This window comes from Podarcis liolepis (genome assembly GCF_965112155.1).
Source record: "Podarcis liolepis genome assembly, chromosome: 16".
NCBI lineage: Eukaryota > Metazoa > Chordata > Lepidosauria > Squamata > Lacertidae > Podarcis > Podarcis liolepis.
The window spans coordinates 30,636,126-30,655,296 of record NC_139567.1 but is presented as its reverse complement, the minus strand read 5'-3'; the positions used below and the strand labels follow the sequence as shown (position 1 = coordinate 30,655,296).

Genomic DNA, 19,171 nt, shown 5'->3' with positions numbered 1-19,171 from the left:
CCGGCGGCCCGGTCGGAGCGGGGATCTCGGCGGCCTCCTCCCGCCTTCCTCGAGGGAGTTTAGGGCGGACGGCTCTTTCCGTAGGAAAGGGAGGAAATAGTATATGAAGGTATCAATAATACCTTTCACGCTGGAGTATGACTTCTGCCCCGGGAAGGAATCGAACCCGCGTCAGTCTCGCAGCACCATCCTCATTGTTATTATTAGGTCGCTTTAAGAATACTTTTTATAGTGTAAATTAAAATAACCTCTAGCATAGAAAGAAATCGAACCCACGTCTCTCTCGTAGCACCATTCTTAAACTTATTATGTCACTTTAAGAGTACTTTTTACAGTGTAAAATAACTTCTACCATAGAAAGGAATCGAACCAGCAGCCTTATAGCAGGTACACATCGAATTCCCACCACTGCTACTACCCCATTTTTTATTATCATAATCAACATCACTTCTTGGCCTTTTGGCTAAGATCAAGTATATTATTATTATTATTATTATTATTATTATTATTGGGGGAATAAAAAATAAATAAAAAATTGTCTGGTAGCACCTTATAGACCAACTAAGTTTATACCAGAACGAACTTAGTTGGTCTATAAGATGCTACTGGACAATTAATTTTTTTTTTTTTTTTACTGCTTCAGACCAACACAGCTACCTACCTGAATCTATTATTGTTATTATTATTATTATGGTTGTCACTTTATCCACTGAAAATGACTCAAAGCAACTTGCAGATACTAAAACTCATTAACAACCTGTGAGGTTATCCCTAGTAAACCACACCATGCGTTTTAGCGCATAGCCAAGCCACGTTTAGAAAGTGTGCCACTTCCCCTTATGTGGTGCAGGAATAAAAATGCTAGCACATTTGCAAAGCTAAGCAGGGTCCAGTATGGTTTCAAATTGGATGGAGGACTGTGTGTTGAGATTCCTGCATTGCAGTGAGCTGGGCTAGATGACCCTAAGGATCCCTTCTACGAGTCCTGGGAACAGTAGTTTGCAAAGGGTTCTGGGAATTGTGGCTCTGTGGGGGGGAGAAAGTACAGTTCCCAGGATCCTTTGGGGGAAGCGATGTGCTTGAATTTCTTCACCAAGAGAAGGACCTCCCCTGAAGATCTCAGAGCCTGGGCAAGTGAGGGAATACCATCTTTCAGATAGCTTGGACTTAAGCCACGTAGGGCTTTATAGGTCACAACCAGCACTTTGAATTGTGCCTGGAAACAGTGGAGCTCTTGTAGCAAAGGAGTCATCTGCTTCTCTATAACCAGCCCCTGCAAACAGTTTGGCTGCAGCTCTTTGAGCCAGTCAAAGTTTCTGATCACATTTCAAAGGCAGCCCTTTGGGAGAGCCCTGTACGCTACCTTGAGCTCCTTGGAAGAAAGGTGGGATATTAAATAAACAAACAAAATGTGCATTTGGTGTGGGACCGCAGTCCTGATCCTGCAAGCGCTTCTTACGTTCTTACGCAGTCCAGCTACAGAAATTGTTTCCTCTTTTACTTGGGTGTGGAAAAACTTTTCCCCACCTGATAATGCAGTTCTACAACTTCTACAATCCCTGGCTGTTGGCCATGCTTGTTTTTACTGATAATTTAATTGTTTTATTCTCTTTGTAAACCGCTTCAAGGTTTTTCTGCTACAATTGAGCTGTAAGTTTTTGGCAACAGCTAAGTCCGTATGGTATAGCTCAGCCAGTAGAGCGTGAGAGCCTTAATCTCCGAAATCTATAGCTTTGAACTCTATTGTATCTGTCCCTTAATAACATGATAGTTCAGTTAGTAGATAGTGAGAGACTCTTGACCTCATGTCACAGGCTCGAGCCCCACATTGGGCAAAAGATTCCTGTATTGCAGGGGGTTGGACTAGATGACCTTGGTGGCCCCATCCAACTCTACAGTTCTATTATTCTATGGAAAAAAAACAGCAGCTACGATGAGTGGCTGCGTGAAAGCACCCTCTGGTTAGCAAAAGAGAAACATATATACACACACAGAGCTTTCTTGCTGGTCCCTGGCCCAGCCATGTTGCTAGACAACACAGAGAGAACAAAGGCACTTTGTCCCCTTTTTCCTCCCCAAAAAAGTGTGCTCAGCATAGCAACGTTTCGGTGCAGCGTTCTGAGTGAGATGGCAGGGGGGCCCAGGGTCACTTGTGTGCATGTCGGTATTAACTATTGAAAGCAGAGAGGCCCAGCGCCAGCTATTGTGAGTATTTGTATTCTTTGTCATGAAAGATGTTTACTACGCTCAGCATTTTGCTGATGACACCAATGTGTCTTTTTTTCTCTCCCCTTTCCTTTCCTTTTCTTTCTGTTTCTTTCTTTTTTATATAAAAAAAAGGAAACACGCGCAAACATTCCCTATTCATTAAAACAACTGGTTTTAAAAAAACAAAAATGTCAACACCTCTACATACAAGTTCAGCTGATCAAGCATTTCACCAGCACTTTCAGGATGTATACAGAATCTTTCTTGCAATGCTGAACGTACTTTTTTAAAAAAAGCTCATTTTAGCACCCCGCATTCATTAAACATAATTGCTTCTTAAAGAATGAAGAATCATTGCTATACTATTCAGTTTTAAAATAGTTTAAAAGGAACTTTTATTTTATTTGTACACATAAATCTAAGAATAATGAAATAAAAGTTTTATATTATGAGCACCCAGATGTTTATTATTTATTTATTTGTTGGTTTGTTGCATTTATATCCTACCTTTTTCACCAAGGAGCTCAAGTTGACTTACAACCCCCTCTACCCCTCCAATTTCATCCCTGCAACAACCTTGCAAGGTAGCTTAGGCTGAAAGTCAGTGACTGGCCTCCAAGGTCACATCCAGCAAATTTTATTTGGGCCCTTGTCTCTCCCAGGTCCCAGTTCGACACTACCCACTCCAGTATACCACACACAAATCTAGGAATAATAATAAAATTACAATTATTATTATTATATTTCTTACCTGTTCTTCACCAGAAAGTCCCAGATTGGGTGACAGCAATGCAAAATACAACATTAAAAACTACTTTAAAACAATTATGCGTACTCTTAAAGACACAAGACATTGCCCCAACCATTTTTGATTCAATTACACTGAATTTTTTTCAGTATAATGGCTTGTGGTCTATTTGTCAATGTGCCTGGCACTTTGCAAGGGACAAGAAGGCAGGTCCTTGCCCCAAGGAGGTTACAATAAACAAAATGACATAGGGGAAAACACAACAACGGAGAAAAGGGAGGCAGAAATCAGCATCTTCAGTACCTTCAGGGAGAATAAGAATCTGCGTATCAAAGAAAAATGTTTCATATGAATTTAGATTTTTTGCAATCGGCTAATGGGACACACAGCTTCAGTTGTTCCTTTTGGTCAGCCTTTACCATCCTGCTGCCCTTCAGAAATTTAGGACTACAACTCCCATCAGCTTATGGTGGAATACACCGTTCTCACCCTCTTACTCTCCATTTTATCCTCACAATAACCCTGTGAAGCAGGTTAGGCTGAGAGAAGGTGACTGTCCCAAAGACACCCAGTTAGCTTCATGGTGGAGTGGAGATTTGAACTCATCTCCTGGGCCCTAGTCCAACACTCTAACCACTACACCCATGCTGGTTTGATTTGTGTTGTGGGTAGTAGTTTCTGAACATCACCCATTTTTCCTTCTGTGAAATGGGTATTTTGTGGTGCCTTAACTGCTCAGATTTCCACATGGGCCCAAGAGGGTTGGGGGACACACCCCCTGGTTTTAGCATAAGGAGGCTTATGGGAGGGGAGTTGCTAGTTTGTCGGGGGGGTTGGGTCTTGTTTTTATTATATATTTTGCGTTCTCATTTTGTATTTTCATGTTGCAAACTGCGGTATACAAATTTAATAAATAACCAACAAATAAATATTAAGCTTCCTATGTTACTTTGCTTCCCTGAGCCAGTGCAGACTGCATTTCTCATCACAACAGCAACCCAAAAGTGAGATTTCCAGACAGCGGGGGCAGGGGTGGATAACATCTCCTATTTAGATAAGTAAGCTAAAGTGCTTAACCTTATCTGATTTGTGTCATTAATAAAGGGGGGAAACCCATTAAACAGCATAGGTTATTACATGGTACAAGGAGGGAGAGATTGATACATATGAAAGGAATTTGGACATGATGGACAGGGTTGCTTTTGAAACCATTTTCTTGATCTGATTTGTCAACCGCTGTTGGAATGGAGTAGCAACTTAAAATCACCACCCGGAAGCTGTCTGCGGACAAACGCCTGCTCCCTTGGCCCATAGAGCGAGATGAGCTCCGCAACCCCAGAGTCGGTCACGACTGGACCTAATGGTCAGGGGTACCTTTACCTTACAACAAAATAAGAAATGATAAAAGCAGGAATGTGACATTCTTTGACGCACTTCATTCTTTGCCTCTTGGATCTTAAGATGGCAAAAGCCTTGCACAAACACAACGCCTCTAATTTTGGAATATTTGATGCAAAAGGGAAGGGCGACAAAAAGAACAAAACCATAACATGATCAGTAAAACCAGTCAAAGGCAGCTAATCTAAAACATCCGAATAATAAGTTTTTTAAAAAAATGAACCAGCAATAAGCTAAAAACAGATCAAAACACATATCAGCATCCTACAACCAACATGTTTAATCAAGGCTGTGCGCTGACTTTTCTAAGCCCTCCCGGGCTTCTTAGACAAAAAGGTGGGAGATAAATGCGATAGATAGATAGATAGATGGGGAGGGATCATCATAATCTAGCTATAATATAATACTTCCCTCTCCCCACCACACACATAACTTGCTAAATTATTTCCTAAGATTTGGAGACAGAGTCGGTAAAAAAACGAAACTCTGTAACAAGAGCGAGTTTGATATCTCTTGATGAGTTTAATCACTTCGAGCTATTAGGAATACAGATTTGAGAGCAGCCCTTCCAGAAGCGTTGGGGTAAAGCCAGAGGGTCGGTGGGCGGGGCCAGCTATCCGTTCTGCCAGTAAGCCCCGCCCAGGGGGCGTAGCTTGCTGGAGACTGCCGCTTGAAAAGGGGAGCCCTGGGCGGCTTGGAACAGCACAGATCGGCTGGTTGGTGCTTCAGAGGCGCAGCAGGTGAGCCCATCGTGGGAAGCAGCTGCGGGGCGCTCCCTAGCGGTCTCTCCAGTAGCCTTGCAAAGAGGGGAAAGGATGCACCGCATCTCTGTCTCGCTGTGTCTGTCTGTCTGTCTGTCTGTGATGGTAGAGGGGCGGGCTTCTTATGCAAGTGTCAAACCACCCCCAATCTCTGGCTCTCTTCCAGATTTTGCAAAGCTTGCTTTCTTTCTAAGCCAAATTGGAGAAGGAGGAAACATCGCCAGACATGGCATCCGAGGTGAGCTGGGAGTTTTTGGAAGTTCACCTCCCCCCCCCGTGCCCCCCCCCCAAACCCCACCTTCCATCCCTGTCCTTTTTCACAGTAAGGTTTGTCATTGCGGAGGCTTCACATCAGAAATCACTTTGAGCAAAATTAGGGTTTGTAGTTATTTCTGTGATTCATTTTCCGTTTTGATGGCACTGACAGTAGCTTGCATGCTGGAGAGGGCATGGTTGCAGCATGGGATAAGGATTTTTTGGGATGGTGGAATTCACTGTCACCGAAGAGCTGCTGAAGGGTCTGACATGCTAAGAACCAGTTTCTGGGTTTGCTGTTTTCCTCCTCCCTCCGAAACCCTTTTCCTTTTGTGTCATGTGCTTTACAATTTAAGCCCGAGATCAGGAGTTGTTTTATTACTGAGATTTGTAAGCCTCTCGATGAGCATTTTTTCCAGGGCTGGAGAGTAGAATGTGAATAAATAAAATATATGGTGTATTCCATTGCTGCAGAGCAGACATATGGGTGCCCTTTTATTGGGGTTGTTAGCATGGTTAGATGAGACTCGTATACCCTCCATGGTTAGAGGAAGCGTACCTCTCACTGCTGTTAGTGAACAAGGGCCTGGCTGTTAAACCATGCATATATGTGAGTCCATTGAACTACCCTGTGTTGGAGGCAGAGTACTGAGCTAAACAGCCCCAAGAGGGCTATTCTTATGCTTTCATTTATAGCACTTAGATTCTAGACATCTGGTGCCTGAGTTTTCAGACAACAGCTATTGCTGGGTATCTAAGTTTCATTTTTTTGACCCATTGTAGGATTGAATCATTGTAGGATTGAACCTTCTTATTTATAGTGTGCCATCAGCTAAATGTTGGCAGATTTCAGGACACACAGAAGGAAGTTCTTCTTTACAGGGCATATAGTTAAACTATGGAACTCCCTCCCACAGGAGGCAGGGATGGCCATAAACCTAGATGGCTTTAAAAGAGGATAGGACAAATTCACGGAGGTGAAGGTTATCAGTGGCTAGGAACCATCATGGATGCGCTCTGCCTTCAAAGCTGGAGGCAGCGATGCTTCTGAAAACCAGTTGCTGGAAACCACAGGAAGGGAGAGATGCTCTTGTGCTCACATCTCTGCTTAGGGGTTTCCCACAGGCATCTGGGTGGGGTCACTGTGAGACCTGGATACTGGACTAGATGGGCCATTGGCCTGATCTAGCAGGTGGTTCTTATGTTCAAGAGGCGAATGAATTTAGGGTGGGAATGTGAGGGGTTTGCAATGCTGGAAGGCCCAGGGGTTGGGGAGAGATTGGAAGGGGCCGGGCTTTGTGGTGGTGCACCTGCACTGCATACAGAAGGCTCCTGGGGAGTCTGACGCCCTCCCTGGCACGTCCGTTTCAAAGAAGCTCACATGGCTGAAGGCCGTTTCCTGGTCAAGTCAGACACTCTTGGGCAAGGTGGACCCACAGTCTGACTTGCACATGCTGTATTGGAAGGATCTATACTGATTCCTAGAACTGTAGAGTTGGAAGGGACCCCAAGGGTCATTAGTCCAACCCCCTACAACACAGGAACCACAGCTAGATAATCCCTGACAGATGGCAGCCCATCCTCTGTTTAAAAACCTCCATAGGGCAGAGGGCAAGCAGCTCAGTGCATCAGTTTGGTGTGCAGAACCTCCCGGGTTCACTCCCAGATAACATCTCTAGGTAGGGCTGGGAGTGACTCCCTGCCAAAACCTCTGGAGTGCCTCTGCCAGTCAGTGCACACAATTCTGAGTTAGATGGACCTGCGGTGCACCTCAGCGTAAGGCAGCCGCCTGGGTTCTTTGATTCAAAACCATGAGGACTAGAATCTTAACTTTATTTTCAGGGCAAAGGCTGTGGCTCTGTGGCAGAGCATCTTCTTTGCATGCAGTAGGGCTGGGATGGACCGGCAGGTCTGACTCAGTCCTGCGTTAAGAGACCCTTCCTTTTGAAAGCAAATCCTCCCCTAACAAGACTCGCTGTCTCTTGCAAAAAAAGGGTATTTGCAAGTGATGCTGCTCAATGCTAACCTCCATTACTGGCATTGCCCAGGAAAAAGAAGCATTTTTACTTTTTAAAGTGCTGAATGCAGGCTTCAATGTGGCTTGACCCTGAAATGATATTTCCTGGCCGGCTGACCTTTGGCTCCTGAAGAGGCAGAGCAGTCACATGTTGCCCTCCTATTTGTTTTGAGGCAACGGGAGCAGTTGCAGCAACGGAATCCTGTGCTGACAGAAGCAGATTGTGATCCACTGAGTGTTCCGCTGAAGATCAATAATAAGCTATATGTGCTGGATTCACCAAAAAGTTGGCTGGGGGGGAGGGAGAGGCGGTGAGCTCCAGAGGTAGACCTGTGGGTCATATGGTTTCAGAATCAGACTTCAACATTTGAGGGGAGCTCTGCCGCTTGGGGGGTTTTTAGGTTCAACCCTGGTAGGGCTGGGAACGTGCCCTGCCTGAAACCCCAGAGAGCCACTACCAGTCAGTGCTAGATGGACCAACAGTGTAATGAAGTACAAGCCAGCTTAGAATCATAGAACTGTAGAGTTGGAAGGGACCCCGAGGGTCATCTAGTCCAACCCACTGCAATGCAGGAATCTTGACTGAATCATACATGGTAGATTTGCCATCCAAGCTCTGCTAAAACAAACCTCCGAGGAAGGCTCAGTCCCCAGTTGCATTCCCAGATAGGGCTAGGAGATGCTCCCTGTCTGAAACCCTGGAGATCCAGTCCATGTGAACAATACTTAGCTAGAGTTATTCCCTACATTCCTTCTTAATTTCTCATTCTTGCTAACCTGCGCAAGGCATCTTCCTTCTTTCCCCAGGGTGATAAACTTTACGGAGGAAGGCTGACGGGGAGTCTTGATCCCATCATGGAGAAGCTCAACTCTTCGATAGAGGTAGACCATCGCTTGGCGGAAGTTGACGTCCGCTCAAGTATAGCTTATGCCAAGGCTCTGGAGAAAGCTGGGATCTTATCCAAAGCCGAAGTGGAGAAGATCATCGGTGGGCTTGAGAAGGTATTGATCCGGGAACTTCAAAGCAAGCCTACAAGATCTAGAAAGGGTGCTTTGGGAGACGGGGACTGTTTCATCTTGAGTAGGGAACATTAGAATTTAAGAACTGGGGCCTGTGTGGGTTTGTTTCCCCTCTTTCCTTGCCAAGAACAGGTTAGAAAATCTCTACTTCAAGAGCATGCAATTTGTGTCCCCCCATCACATCAGTCTGGGATTCCTTGTTAGAAGGAAGAATCAACTTCTCCTTATCCAGTGTACAGTTCCTTTTATAAAAGCACCCCAGAGCCAAAAATATTTCTCTGGTGGGTGATGTCATCCACTTCCCAATATGCTGACACCCCTAAGTGCATGCTGGCTCTTTTTGACTTTCTCCTGGAAAGAAGCAGGGCTCCTAAACACAGTTTCTTGGACTCAGCTGTTAAATGCATGAATGACTCTCTAACTCATCCCGCCACAAACACAAGCAGCAAAGACCGCCTTGTTAATTACTAACCAGCCCTTTTTCTGCTTTATTTGTAGATTTCTGAGGAGATTTCCAAGGGCACTTTGGTGATCGCCAAAACTGATGAGGACATCCACACTACCATTGAACGCAGGCTCAAGGTTTGGTGCACCTGTTCAATCTACGTTCTGTGGCTTTTTTCTTCTGGGGACTGTAGACTCTAAGGGATTTTTGGCTATGTCCATTTCAGGAAGAAGCAAGCTTCCCCTTACCTCCTGTTTGTCCACCAAAAGAGATCCATACCCTAATTTTCAGTGTCCTAATAGCCCTTTTGGGCTACAAACACGGTTGGATAACTATAGGACAGCAGGATCATAGAGGCCGAATGCACAAGCAGGTCGAAAACAAACCAAGCTTTTAGATCCACAGAGCCCTACCTCCCCAAACAAGCAAACCCCACAGAACCATCCCCAAGCAAAAATAAATAAATAAATCACCTCAAATTATGAAAATAAAAAAGGGATGAACATGGGGCCTAAGTGGGTGCCAAGGGGGCTGTCTGAGGAGACCATGGTGCCTGCAAGCACCACATCAAGGACCCCAGCTTTAAAGTAATAAACCATGGTTTGTTTACTTGTTGGGGAGACAAGCATGGTTCATTCGGCAAACCATTGGTTCAGACAAACCATGGCTTAGCATTACATGCAAACGTAGCCAATGAATAACTGTTTTCAAGATCTACTTCCTCCAAAGCATTGGACTGACAATGACGATGACTCCTTTTTTCCAGGAGCTGATTGGTGATGTGGCTGGCAAGCTTCACACTGGAAGAAGCAGAAACGATCAAGTAGGAAAACAAGAGTGGATGGCTTATTAGCAGTTTTAGCTATCCTACCCGTTTCTCTCTCTCTCTGCCCTGTTTCCTATGTAAATGTAGTAGCAGATGGTATTGATGAAGGGGGCGTTCTGAAAAAGCTACTCTGTTTTAAAATATAACGTCAAGTTTCTAGTCCTTGGAGCTTTCCAGATAAGTCACACTTCCAAAAAATCTCACAAGATGGTGGGGAAATGAGGAGGGATTCTTGTAGACACCCTGATTTAAGCCATTGCCCTTTGCCCCTTCCTGTGTCCAGCCGAAGTCAGATTGTGCAAGGTTTAGGGATTTTCTGATACAGAGGATAAACAGCCAGTAATTCCACATTTCTGAACTCAGGAGTTGCACCATCGTGCTCTGAATCTATTTGAATGAGATCAGCTTTCCGGCTCCTCTTCTGCAAACTCCACTGGGGTGGGGATGGGGGGCCCTTCCTCCTTGCTGAGGTTGTAACAACATAAATAAGAGAATCGGATCAATGCCCATTTAGTCAAGCATCAGAGGGAGCGGGTGGCGCTGTGGAGTAACTGCATCCTCTTGATCATTAGGGTTGCCCTTTTCTGAACCTTTTCCAATATCCTTTTTGGGATGAGGCGACCAGAACAGCACACATTATAACTCAAATGTGCTTTGAGTTACCACTGTAGCTCCATCTCAGCTGCCTTTGTTTTTCTCCCTAGCCCAACAGCTCTGGTACCCAACTCTCTGAACCGAGTACAACGAGCTATTCGTTCATAGCTACTGAGCTTTCTGTCTCTTATTATTATTAAAAATATGTTCTTGGTCTTGGGGACCAGTTGCTTGTGTAAAATTCGGAGTCTGTTTGCTCTTTCAAGGTGGCCCCTTTCCATAGCTGATTTCTCCAAAGCCCTCTTTTCCTCCTCTAGCCCAGAGCTGTTGCAGTTGAGAGGCAAAGTGGCCTGGTGGTTAAGGAGCTTGTCAGCATCTCTGAAGGCCATGGGTTCAAGTCCTGCTTATTCTCACACTGGATGGCCGCCTCCAGTTCACTCAGCAATGAAGCGGTACCTGAACTGTGCCAAATATATCTTGTATCTTGATTCCTGCATTCCCCACAGCCAGATACTGGTCCTTCAGGCCTTGTAGGGAGCTAACTGGCCTCCAGCTGAGCGCCCCCCATGCAATTCCATACATGGTTACTTGGAAGTAATTCCAATTAAGTTTAAAAGGGCTTACTCCCAGGTAAGTGTGTATAGGACCAAGGCACCCAGATTCTTATCAGGAGACCTTCAGTGGAAAAATCTGCTTTTGCAGACAAGTTTCCATGACTCACTACCTGCATTTTTAAAAATTAGTAATAGTAATACATTATTAAACGAGCAATTTTTAACCCACAGCAGAGGCAAAGGAGTTGGGGGATGGAAGCAGGGGCAGACCAGGGATGTGGTCTTACCCAACTGGCCACCGAGGTGCAGGAAAATGTTTGCCCAGAATGTCACTGAACGGGGGAAGAAATGTTCCCAAGCTGTAGGAAATAGAAATGTGTTTTAATGAATTCATCGTTGCATTATTATTAAAGTGTGTGAATGTATGTGTGCAAGACAGGTAAGGGTCATAGCTCAGTGGGAGAGCAACACTTTGCTCCCAGATTGTTCGTTTGCAAACTAGAGAGCTGCTGCAAGTGAATGGAGCTGGCATTGAGCTAGATGGACCAATGGGTTCTGTAGAAGCCATCTTCCAATGGAACCAAATTCTACTCTCCTTTAAGTCAAACCCATGAGATCTAGCTCTGCACTCTCAGCAGCAGCAGCAGCAGCAGCAGCAGCGAGAGCCATAGCTCAGCGACAGAGCACCTGCTTTGAACAAGGTCCCGGGTTTGATCCCCAATGGTGTCTCTGGGTAGGGCTGGGAACACCCCCCCCCATCTGAAACTAGGAGGCCTTCACTCCCATCCTCCCCACCCTCCAACCCAGTAGGAGAGAACAACATGTTTCTCAGAAGTAACGGCTGTGTTCCAATAATGGACATCTTTGGGCCAGGGTAAAGGATGTCCACTCCAAGCAATCAAATGCTATATGGATTCCAAAACGGTTTTCTTGGATGCCATCAGGACCTTCTGCTGGTTTCTTGGGTAGAAGGGCTTAGACAAAACACCCTCCAATGCTCTTCTTCCTTGCCACTTGTGGTTGGCATGCCCATCAGAAAAAGAGGCAAGTGAGCAAGCCAGGGGCCACAGGGCAGGGCTCTTTTTCAGTGTGAACCCCCCAATCTTAGCAACTGCCCAGCCACTATGACATGTGGTGCGTGCCTTTGGAACGGTATCCTTGACCAGCTAAACGGATCCCAAATGACCTCCTTCAGCATCCTTTGTGAAAGGGGCCAGATCAGCGTCTCCAGGTGGAATTGTTGGTCTTTCTTCCGTGAGGCCTGAGCAGTGAGATGCTTTGCGGCTTTTCTTCCAGGTGGTGACCGACCTGAGGTTGTTGATGAAGAGCTCTATCACAGTGCTTTCCGGCCACCTGCAGCAGCTCATCCGCACCCTGGTGGAGCGTGCTTCTGCGTAAGCTTCTCTTTATTTTCTCCCTGCCCCTCCACCACATTTTACTTATATATATTTTATTGCATTTATATCCCATCCTTTTCCTCCAAGGAGCTCAAGGTGGTATGCATGGTGCTTCCCCATTTAATTCCCGATAACAGCCCTACAAGGTAGGCTAGGCTGAGAGAGGCAGTGCCTGGCCCAAGGTTGCCCAGTGAGCCGAGTGGTGGATTTGAACCCTGGTCTGCCCTAGTCCAACACTCTAACCACTAAACCACACTGTCCCCTCTTCTTGGACTAGTCACTCTGGCTGCCAGTTCATTTCTGGGGACAACTTTAATGGCTGGTCCTAAGCTGGAGGAGGGAATCTTTTCCTTTTCCCCAGTGTGAGGACTACATTCTTGGGCAACCATTTGTGAGCCATGTGTCAGAAAAGGGCAAGGCCAGAGGCCAAGAATGGGTGGAGACAACACTGCAACTCTTTGTGCAGTAGGCAACAAACTTGGTCCAAAGTCAGTGAAATGTGATTTTGTAACTTGGTGGTCTCCTGTGTTTCTTTGCAGTGAAATTGAAGTGATCCTTCCTGGTTACACCCACCTGCAGAGGGCTCAGCCAATCAGATGGAGCCATCTCTTATTAAGGTAACAGATGCCTTCCCCACCTTCCGGAGTTCCTTCTAGTAAGTTGCCCCAATCCATCCTGCAGCAGCTTTCAACCTGGAAGGGAGAGGTAGTCTGAGCATGTGCAGAGTGCTAGGTCACCAAAATCTGCTTTCTATGATCCAGGAGGCTCCAGATCCAAGAAGTAAAATTCCTTGGCCCTGGCGGGCGGGAGGGCGGGCACCTCTTTTCAGAGATGTGGGTTTGCTTCCTCCTCTTCAAGTCTCTTCCTCTTGACTTCCAACAGCCACGCCGTGGCTTTGACCAGGGATTCCGAGCGTCTCTCGGAGGTGAAGAAGAGGATCGACGTCCTGCCTTTGGGAAGGTAAAAACTGAATCTCCTTCTGGTGTTAGTTACACCTGGGCCAGCTAAGACCAGTAGCTCATCATCACCTGTGAATCTTGAGGATGTTGCGTGTACACCTGTCTCCTTTGGATTTTAAGAATAACTGTAATGTAATGGACCGATATATCCTGTAACTGCTGACAGCAAACTGTTAGTCTGTATAGGGAAAGGAGGGAAGTGTTTTCTCAATTCCATGGCTCCCACCCCATGTACAACCTCCCTGCAGTGTTGCAAAGGATCTTGGCTGGGCAATGTGGGCCTCCCCTGCTAGTTGGCTTCAGCCCTTGCTGCCCTTCCTCTGAACGGGAGGTTAGAAGAGGACCCTGTTTGGGGAGGAGGGATTCTTTCTACCTCTTCTCTCCATTTATTTTATTTTATTTTTATTATTGCAGTGGTGCTCTGGCTGGCAACCCTCTTGGCCTGGACCGTGAACTTATCCGTAAAGGTGAGTGGTGCATTTTTCCTTCCAAATGAAACAGAGCAAAACCATTCTTCCAGGAGGTGAGGGAGTTCATTTACAGACTGCCAAAAATAAAGGAGCCTAGATTTTAGGCTGAATTGGTCTGAGGTGTTTTCTCTTTCCCCCCTCTCACACAACAATACATTCACTTTCTCTCTTTCTCTCTCTTACCCCATTAATCTACTCTTCGCTTGTGGCAACATCTGTGTGCAAAGTGAATCAATCTGACTTTGTTACTCTTTTGCTCAAATTTCCTTGGCGTGTCTCTTTTTGTCTGTCTTTTTTCATTCTAGAACTTGAGATGGCATCCATCAGCATCAACAGCATTGATGCCGTGAGCGACCGTGACTTTGTGGGTAAGTGTGCTGTTTTTGTGTCAGGGCAGAGTTCCGAATATTTGGAATCGGTTGCAGGCGGTAGGTTTGCAGAGGACTAGAACCTTGAAGGCTTTGCAATAAGAGTGAGCTAGTTAAAACAGGACAGCCTGATGGACTCTATTCTTGTTCCCTGTTTGAGGGCAACCAATGAGATTTCTTTTCCCCTCATTTTTTTTCCTCCAGTGGAGTTCCTTTCCACTTCTTCTCTGCTCATGATCCACCTGAGCAAATTAGCCGAAGACCTGATTCTCTTTGCCACAAAGGAGTTCGGATTCATCACTCTCTCCGATGCATTCTGGTAACACTTTGGAATTTCTTAACCCTGTTCCGGGGATTCCTCCGGCAGTCGTGCCCAAACAGAGGTGGAAGGGCCACTTTTTCAGAGAATATTTAGCATTGCAGGGGTCCCTTGCAAATCTATGATTCTACGTCCAATGGCTTTTAAGCTAGGCATTTGGGGATCTCTGTTTTCCTTGCTCACTTAACAGGAATTTCTGAATGAGATGGCTGATAGGGGATTAAAAGACAACCCCTCGCAAAGATGACAGCTTCCTCCTCCACTACACTGGATATTCCTGGGGTCATGCTCCTAGTCCACATGGCACAATTAATGAACTGCAGCTTGTGGTCTGACTGTGCACTGTAAGGCACAGAGGTATTGACATACTTAAAAGATTTGGGACTAGGGCACAAATTTGCATATGCTAATATAAGCAAACATAGAACTTAAAGTCACAGGAGTGAAAAGAAAACTTAAGCCCCCACCCAAATCGTCTCAGATAAATTCTTCCATTAATTTGCACTCCACAGCAGTTTCCCTTCCATTCAATTTCCACATGGATCTTGCTCCAAATAATTTCAGTTCCCCTTATATTATCACCCAGGTATCATCTCAAGGTAATGCAAACTTTTAATTTGTTCCCCTTCCCAAATGAATACACCAGGTAGTAATTCAGCTCAACCCAGCTTCAGTTCAATTTCCCCCAAATTCATTTTTATTTTACTTAAACACTGAGATCTGTGGCTCATAGCCTTGTGCCTACCACTGCCCCTAATGGGGCCTGTTCCAGGATCCTCTGCAATTTCAAGCAGAGCAAATATAGAGAAGTTGCTTTTCTCCCACTCACAGAGAGGCTGAAAAGTACTGCTGCAGCCTGAGAGGTTGAACCCAGATCTTGCTTTGCTCTAAGTGTGACATATTCTGTTTTGTTTTTTCAAAGCACCGGGAGCAGCCTGATGCCTCAGAAGAAGAATCCGGACAGCCTCGAACTGATCCGTAGCAAGACTGGCCGTGTGATCGGAAGGGTGAGTGCCCAGGCTTGGTTTCGGTTCAGTCAGTGACAAAGCCTCGAAAATATTAGTTGTGATTCCTGCATTGCAGTGGGTTGTACAATTGGACGACATGACCATTACAGGGGGTTGGACTAGATGACCATTGGGGGTATGTTGATAAAGGAATAAAATACAGGTGACCCTTGAGAACTTTCCTTTAAAAGAAAAATCCAGTGGATTTGTCCGTACCTGAATGTATTTGTGACACATACTTTTTCAGTGTTATTAAATGCCCTCTCCCATCTCATTCCTTCCTTGTTCTTTGCAGACTATTGGACTTCTCGTGGTACTGAAAGGACTCCCCAGTGCCTACAACAAAGACCTGCAGGTAAAAGGATGGGGGCATTAATGGCTTTACCTAGGTCCCAGTTACAGACTGCCACCTTCTGGCGCAGCTGGGGCTTGGATCGAGGGTAAGAAACACAGAGGATCTGTGGAACTTCTTGCCACAAGATGTGTGCAGCACTCATGTTGAGAGAAGGCTTGAGTCTGTTCTCTGGGTCAATGTGGACAAATTGCAGGGGACGACCATTGCCTACAAGGCCTTGCTCATGAGCTTCCCAGGGGAAACTGACTTATGTCAGACCCTCCAAGTGTTCCTATTTTCCAGGGACATCCCTGATTTAGAGAAGCCGTCTTGGTTTCTGATTTGATCCCAGAATGTCCCGCTTTTCGTTAGGATGTCCTTATTTTCATTGAAGAAATATTGGAGGGTATGTGATGTTTTGCAGGACCAGGTGGGCCTTCTCGTCTGGTTCAGCAGCACATTTCTCATGTAAAAAAAAGGGAAAAGCATTTGTCTGTTTTTTCCCCTGCAAACAGGAAGATAAGGAGGCTGTGATCGATGTGATTGACACCCTGAGTGCCGTGCTTCAGGTCACCACTGGTGTGATCTCTACTCTCCAGGTAAGAATTATTATTTTTTAGGAAGGTTTGCCCTTACTTGCTGAGGAAGCCCATAAGTGTTCCCATTCTCTCCCCCTCTCTTTCTAAGGCTGGTTCCAGACTGTTACAATTTTTAAAATTTGGTATACCACCAAATCCCAGGTTGCACAATTAAAGTGGATTTGATTATTTTAAATTGGCTATCCATTATACCTGATGTCTTGCAATGGAGCATTCACTACTCTTGCCAAAGGTTTCTGCTGCTATTGGGTTTCTTTTCTTTATTTCTTTTTAATGAATTTCATGCATTTTTGTTATAAATGCGTTTTGTATAGTGTGTTTTTTAAGCAACCAACAAGTTCAATGTGATAATAGGGGATTTGTAAGCAGAGACCTACGTAGAACATGGATGTATGTTTTAATCTGTTTTTTGGGGTTGTTTTCTTATTCCCAGTTGTATCTTTGGAATGTTTTAAAGAGCTGCTTTGACTGATAACTTGATTGTTTTGTTCTCTTCGTAAACCGCTCTGAGGTTGCTGCTTTTCACAATCAAGTGGTGTATACAATTTTAAAACAACAAAAGAAATAAATATTCTCTTCCAGATCAACAAGGAAACCATGGAGAAAGCCCTCAGCCCTGATATGCTGGCTACGGATCTTGCCAACCTCCTGGTTCGCAAGGGGGTGAGTGTCTAAAGCAGGGGTAGCCACCCCAATGGTGTCCCCTAGAAGATAGGACCAACTGCCAGGAATGATGGGAGCCCAAAAACATCTGGAGGGGACAGTGCACCATGTTGGTTACTCCCGATCCAAAGTGGTAGATTCCACTTGCATTTGTACTTGAGAGCTGTGATCCAGTGACTTCCCCAGCGGATCTGGGCCTGGGTGGGCACCAACCCGCAGGACCACCAAAAGCTATGATCTCCTGGAGAAACCGCTGCAAATTTCTGCTTGCACAGGAAATGTGGGCATCTGTTTCCATTACATTCCACTACATAATTCAGCAGGGAACACCCACCCCAAGTTTCAGATAGCACTTTTTGATGCAAGATGGGCTGGTATCCCAAGAGATGACCCCCCCCCCAACAGGTGTTTGGGTGCTCCTTGTCTGCGCAATACCCCTCAGACCAAATGGACCATTGACCTGATCCAGTAGGCTCTGCTTGTGCTCTTAAGGTCCTAGGGGGGAAGCTGCCACAGGAACCTCCTACTCTTCGTAGATTCAGTCTGAGGATTGCAGGGATCAGCTAGGTCTACGTAAGGGGAAGCTTCTGAATGTGTGCTTTTGCGATTGCAGATGCCGTTTAGACAAGCCCACACTGCCGTCGGGAAAGCGGTCCACTTAGCTGAGACCAAAGGAGTGACTCTTAACCATCTATCCCCAGAGGACCTGAAGAGCATCACGTAAGTGTCGCCCTTTATGCAAAACGTGAAAACCAAGTTCCGTGGAGTTGGAAGCGACCCCAGCGGTCATCTAGCCCAACCCCCTGCAATGCAGGAACCTCGACTGCATCATACATGACATAAGGGCATCCAACCTCTGCTGTTTCTAGCCCTTGTGGCTGCAGACCCAAAGCGTCAGCATCTTATACTGCGTTAAAATCATTCCTTCCAAGAGTCTCTCTAAGGCAGAATGTTAGGTGGCCAAAGAGAGCCATCCCAGCTCAAGGATACTTCCAGCCAGTCAAAAAACATACTCCGGGGGCTTCGGAGGGGTATGGCTTTTGGCCAGAGATGTGTGGCCTGGAGGAGGGCCCAGAGAACTGGACAGAGAAACCTGTTAGGGGTACATTTGGCCTCCTGGTTTGAGGTTCCCTCACCCCTGACACAGCTCTGCCCTGCATGACTGTCTCTTGGTCACTTGAAAGTGTGACCAACATATATTAGTTCTCTGGATATTGTTGAATACCCACCGACTGACCTCCGGCTGCATTTTCTTTCCCTCCAGCCCCATGCTGGGAGGAGACATCTCCCAGGTGTTCAACCAGCAGAGCAGCGTGGAGCAGTACACCTCCCCTGGCGGGACGGCCAAGAGCAGCGTGAGCACCCAGATCGAGCAATTGAAGGAGCTCCTGAAGAAGCAGAAGGATTAAGCTTTTGAGTGTGGGGGAAGGAAACTGTCCCTTTGCTGCGGGTTGTGCTTATCACGTTTAATCCCGAGTTAATAAACACAGTGGTGTATTGGATTTCACTGAGATAACTTTGTTGCGTGGTTTTTCTCCCCTTCCCTTTCTCCTTCGTTACAACTCTTCCTGCATTGCAGGGGGTTGGACTAGATGACCCAAAGGTCCTCTTCCAACTCTACAATTGTGTGATTCTAATGAACAAGTTCTCCCACAAGGGCGGGCAGCCGGATCCTCCTTCCATCACACCCTCTTGCTGTGCCAGACTCCTAACTCTCAGCAGTCAGAATGCCAGGAATTTGAGGGCCCTATCAGAAGGGTAGATTTGTGTATGGTGCACAATCTCACACACACTCAAAACCACATTCATGGTTTAATGAATAAAATAAACTCAGGTTAGCTCCTGTACAGTTTTCACTGAGGGTAGCTGCTGGCAGCCATTTTGTCCAAGGGTAAATCCTGAGGAGAATTTTGGAAAGCACCCACACCTGAGAATCTAAGCTTTGATAACAAACTGGAAAATCAAGTTGCTAGTCCTTATGGTTTGAAGCTGAGGGGTGGGAAATGCTGTGGGTGGCAGCACACTGCAACTTAAACAAGTGTTTAAAACACTTTTTTTTATTCACAAGTGAATGTGAGGGGAGAGGTTTGGCAGCCTGCTGTGGTGTAAGGTGTTCTGAGGAAAATGTAGGCCTTCACATTCATTCCTAACAAAATTTCAGTTCAAGAGAAGGGGGGAAGATTATGGATATCCCCCATCTTCGGAAAGACCCCCACTAGTCCTGTTTTT

General features: G+C 45.8%; 1 protein-coding gene across 4 annotated transcripts; it reads left to right on the top strand.

The window, feature by feature from the left end:
• The first annotated feature begins 2 nt into the window (after nt 1-2).
• Nucleotides 3-18,458, top strand: ASL (argininosuccinate lyase). Of its 4 annotated transcripts, none has more exons than XM_083479342.1 (17): nt 3-109; nt 5,282-5,353; nt 8,195-8,389; nt 8,906-8,989; nt 9,619-9,675; nt 12,123-12,220; nt 12,763-12,840; nt 13,106-13,183; nt 13,597-13,649; nt 13,958-14,020; nt 14,225-14,339; nt 15,262-15,346; nt 15,642-15,701; nt 16,196-16,279; nt 16,862-16,942; nt 17,556-17,662; nt 18,207-18,458. In XM_083479342.1, the coding sequence occupies exons 2-17, from the start codon at nt 5,342-5,344 to the stop codon at nt 18,349-18,351; spliced, it is 1,395 nt and encodes a 464-aa protein (XP_083335468.1). In that variant the 5' UTR covers nt 3-109; nt 5,282-5,341; the 3' UTR covers nt 18,352-18,458. The 4 variants fall into 4 exon arrangements, with proteins under 4 accessions (XP_083335468.1, XP_083335469.1, XP_083335470.1 ...); XM_083479343.1 differs by lacking the exon at nt 3-109 and adding an exon at nt 2,184-2,205; XM_083479344.1 differs by lacking the exon at nt 3-109 and adding an exon at nt 4,985-5,094 and having other exon boundaries at nt 13,958-14,017; nt 14,222-14,339.
• Nucleotides 18,459-19,171: the final 713 nt, after the last annotated feature.

Bases quoted from the DNA above. Each gene is read 5' to 3' on its own strand.
- ASL (XM_083479342.1), top strand. The intron at 13,650-13,957 runs GTGAGTGGTGCA...TTTTCATTCTAG, and splicing joins CCGTGAACTTATCCGTAAAG to AACTTGAGATGGCATCCATC. The intron at 15,347-15,641 runs GTGAGTGCCCAG...TGTTCTTTGCAG, and splicing joins CTGGCCGTGTGATCGGAAGG to ACTATTGGACTTCTCGTGGT.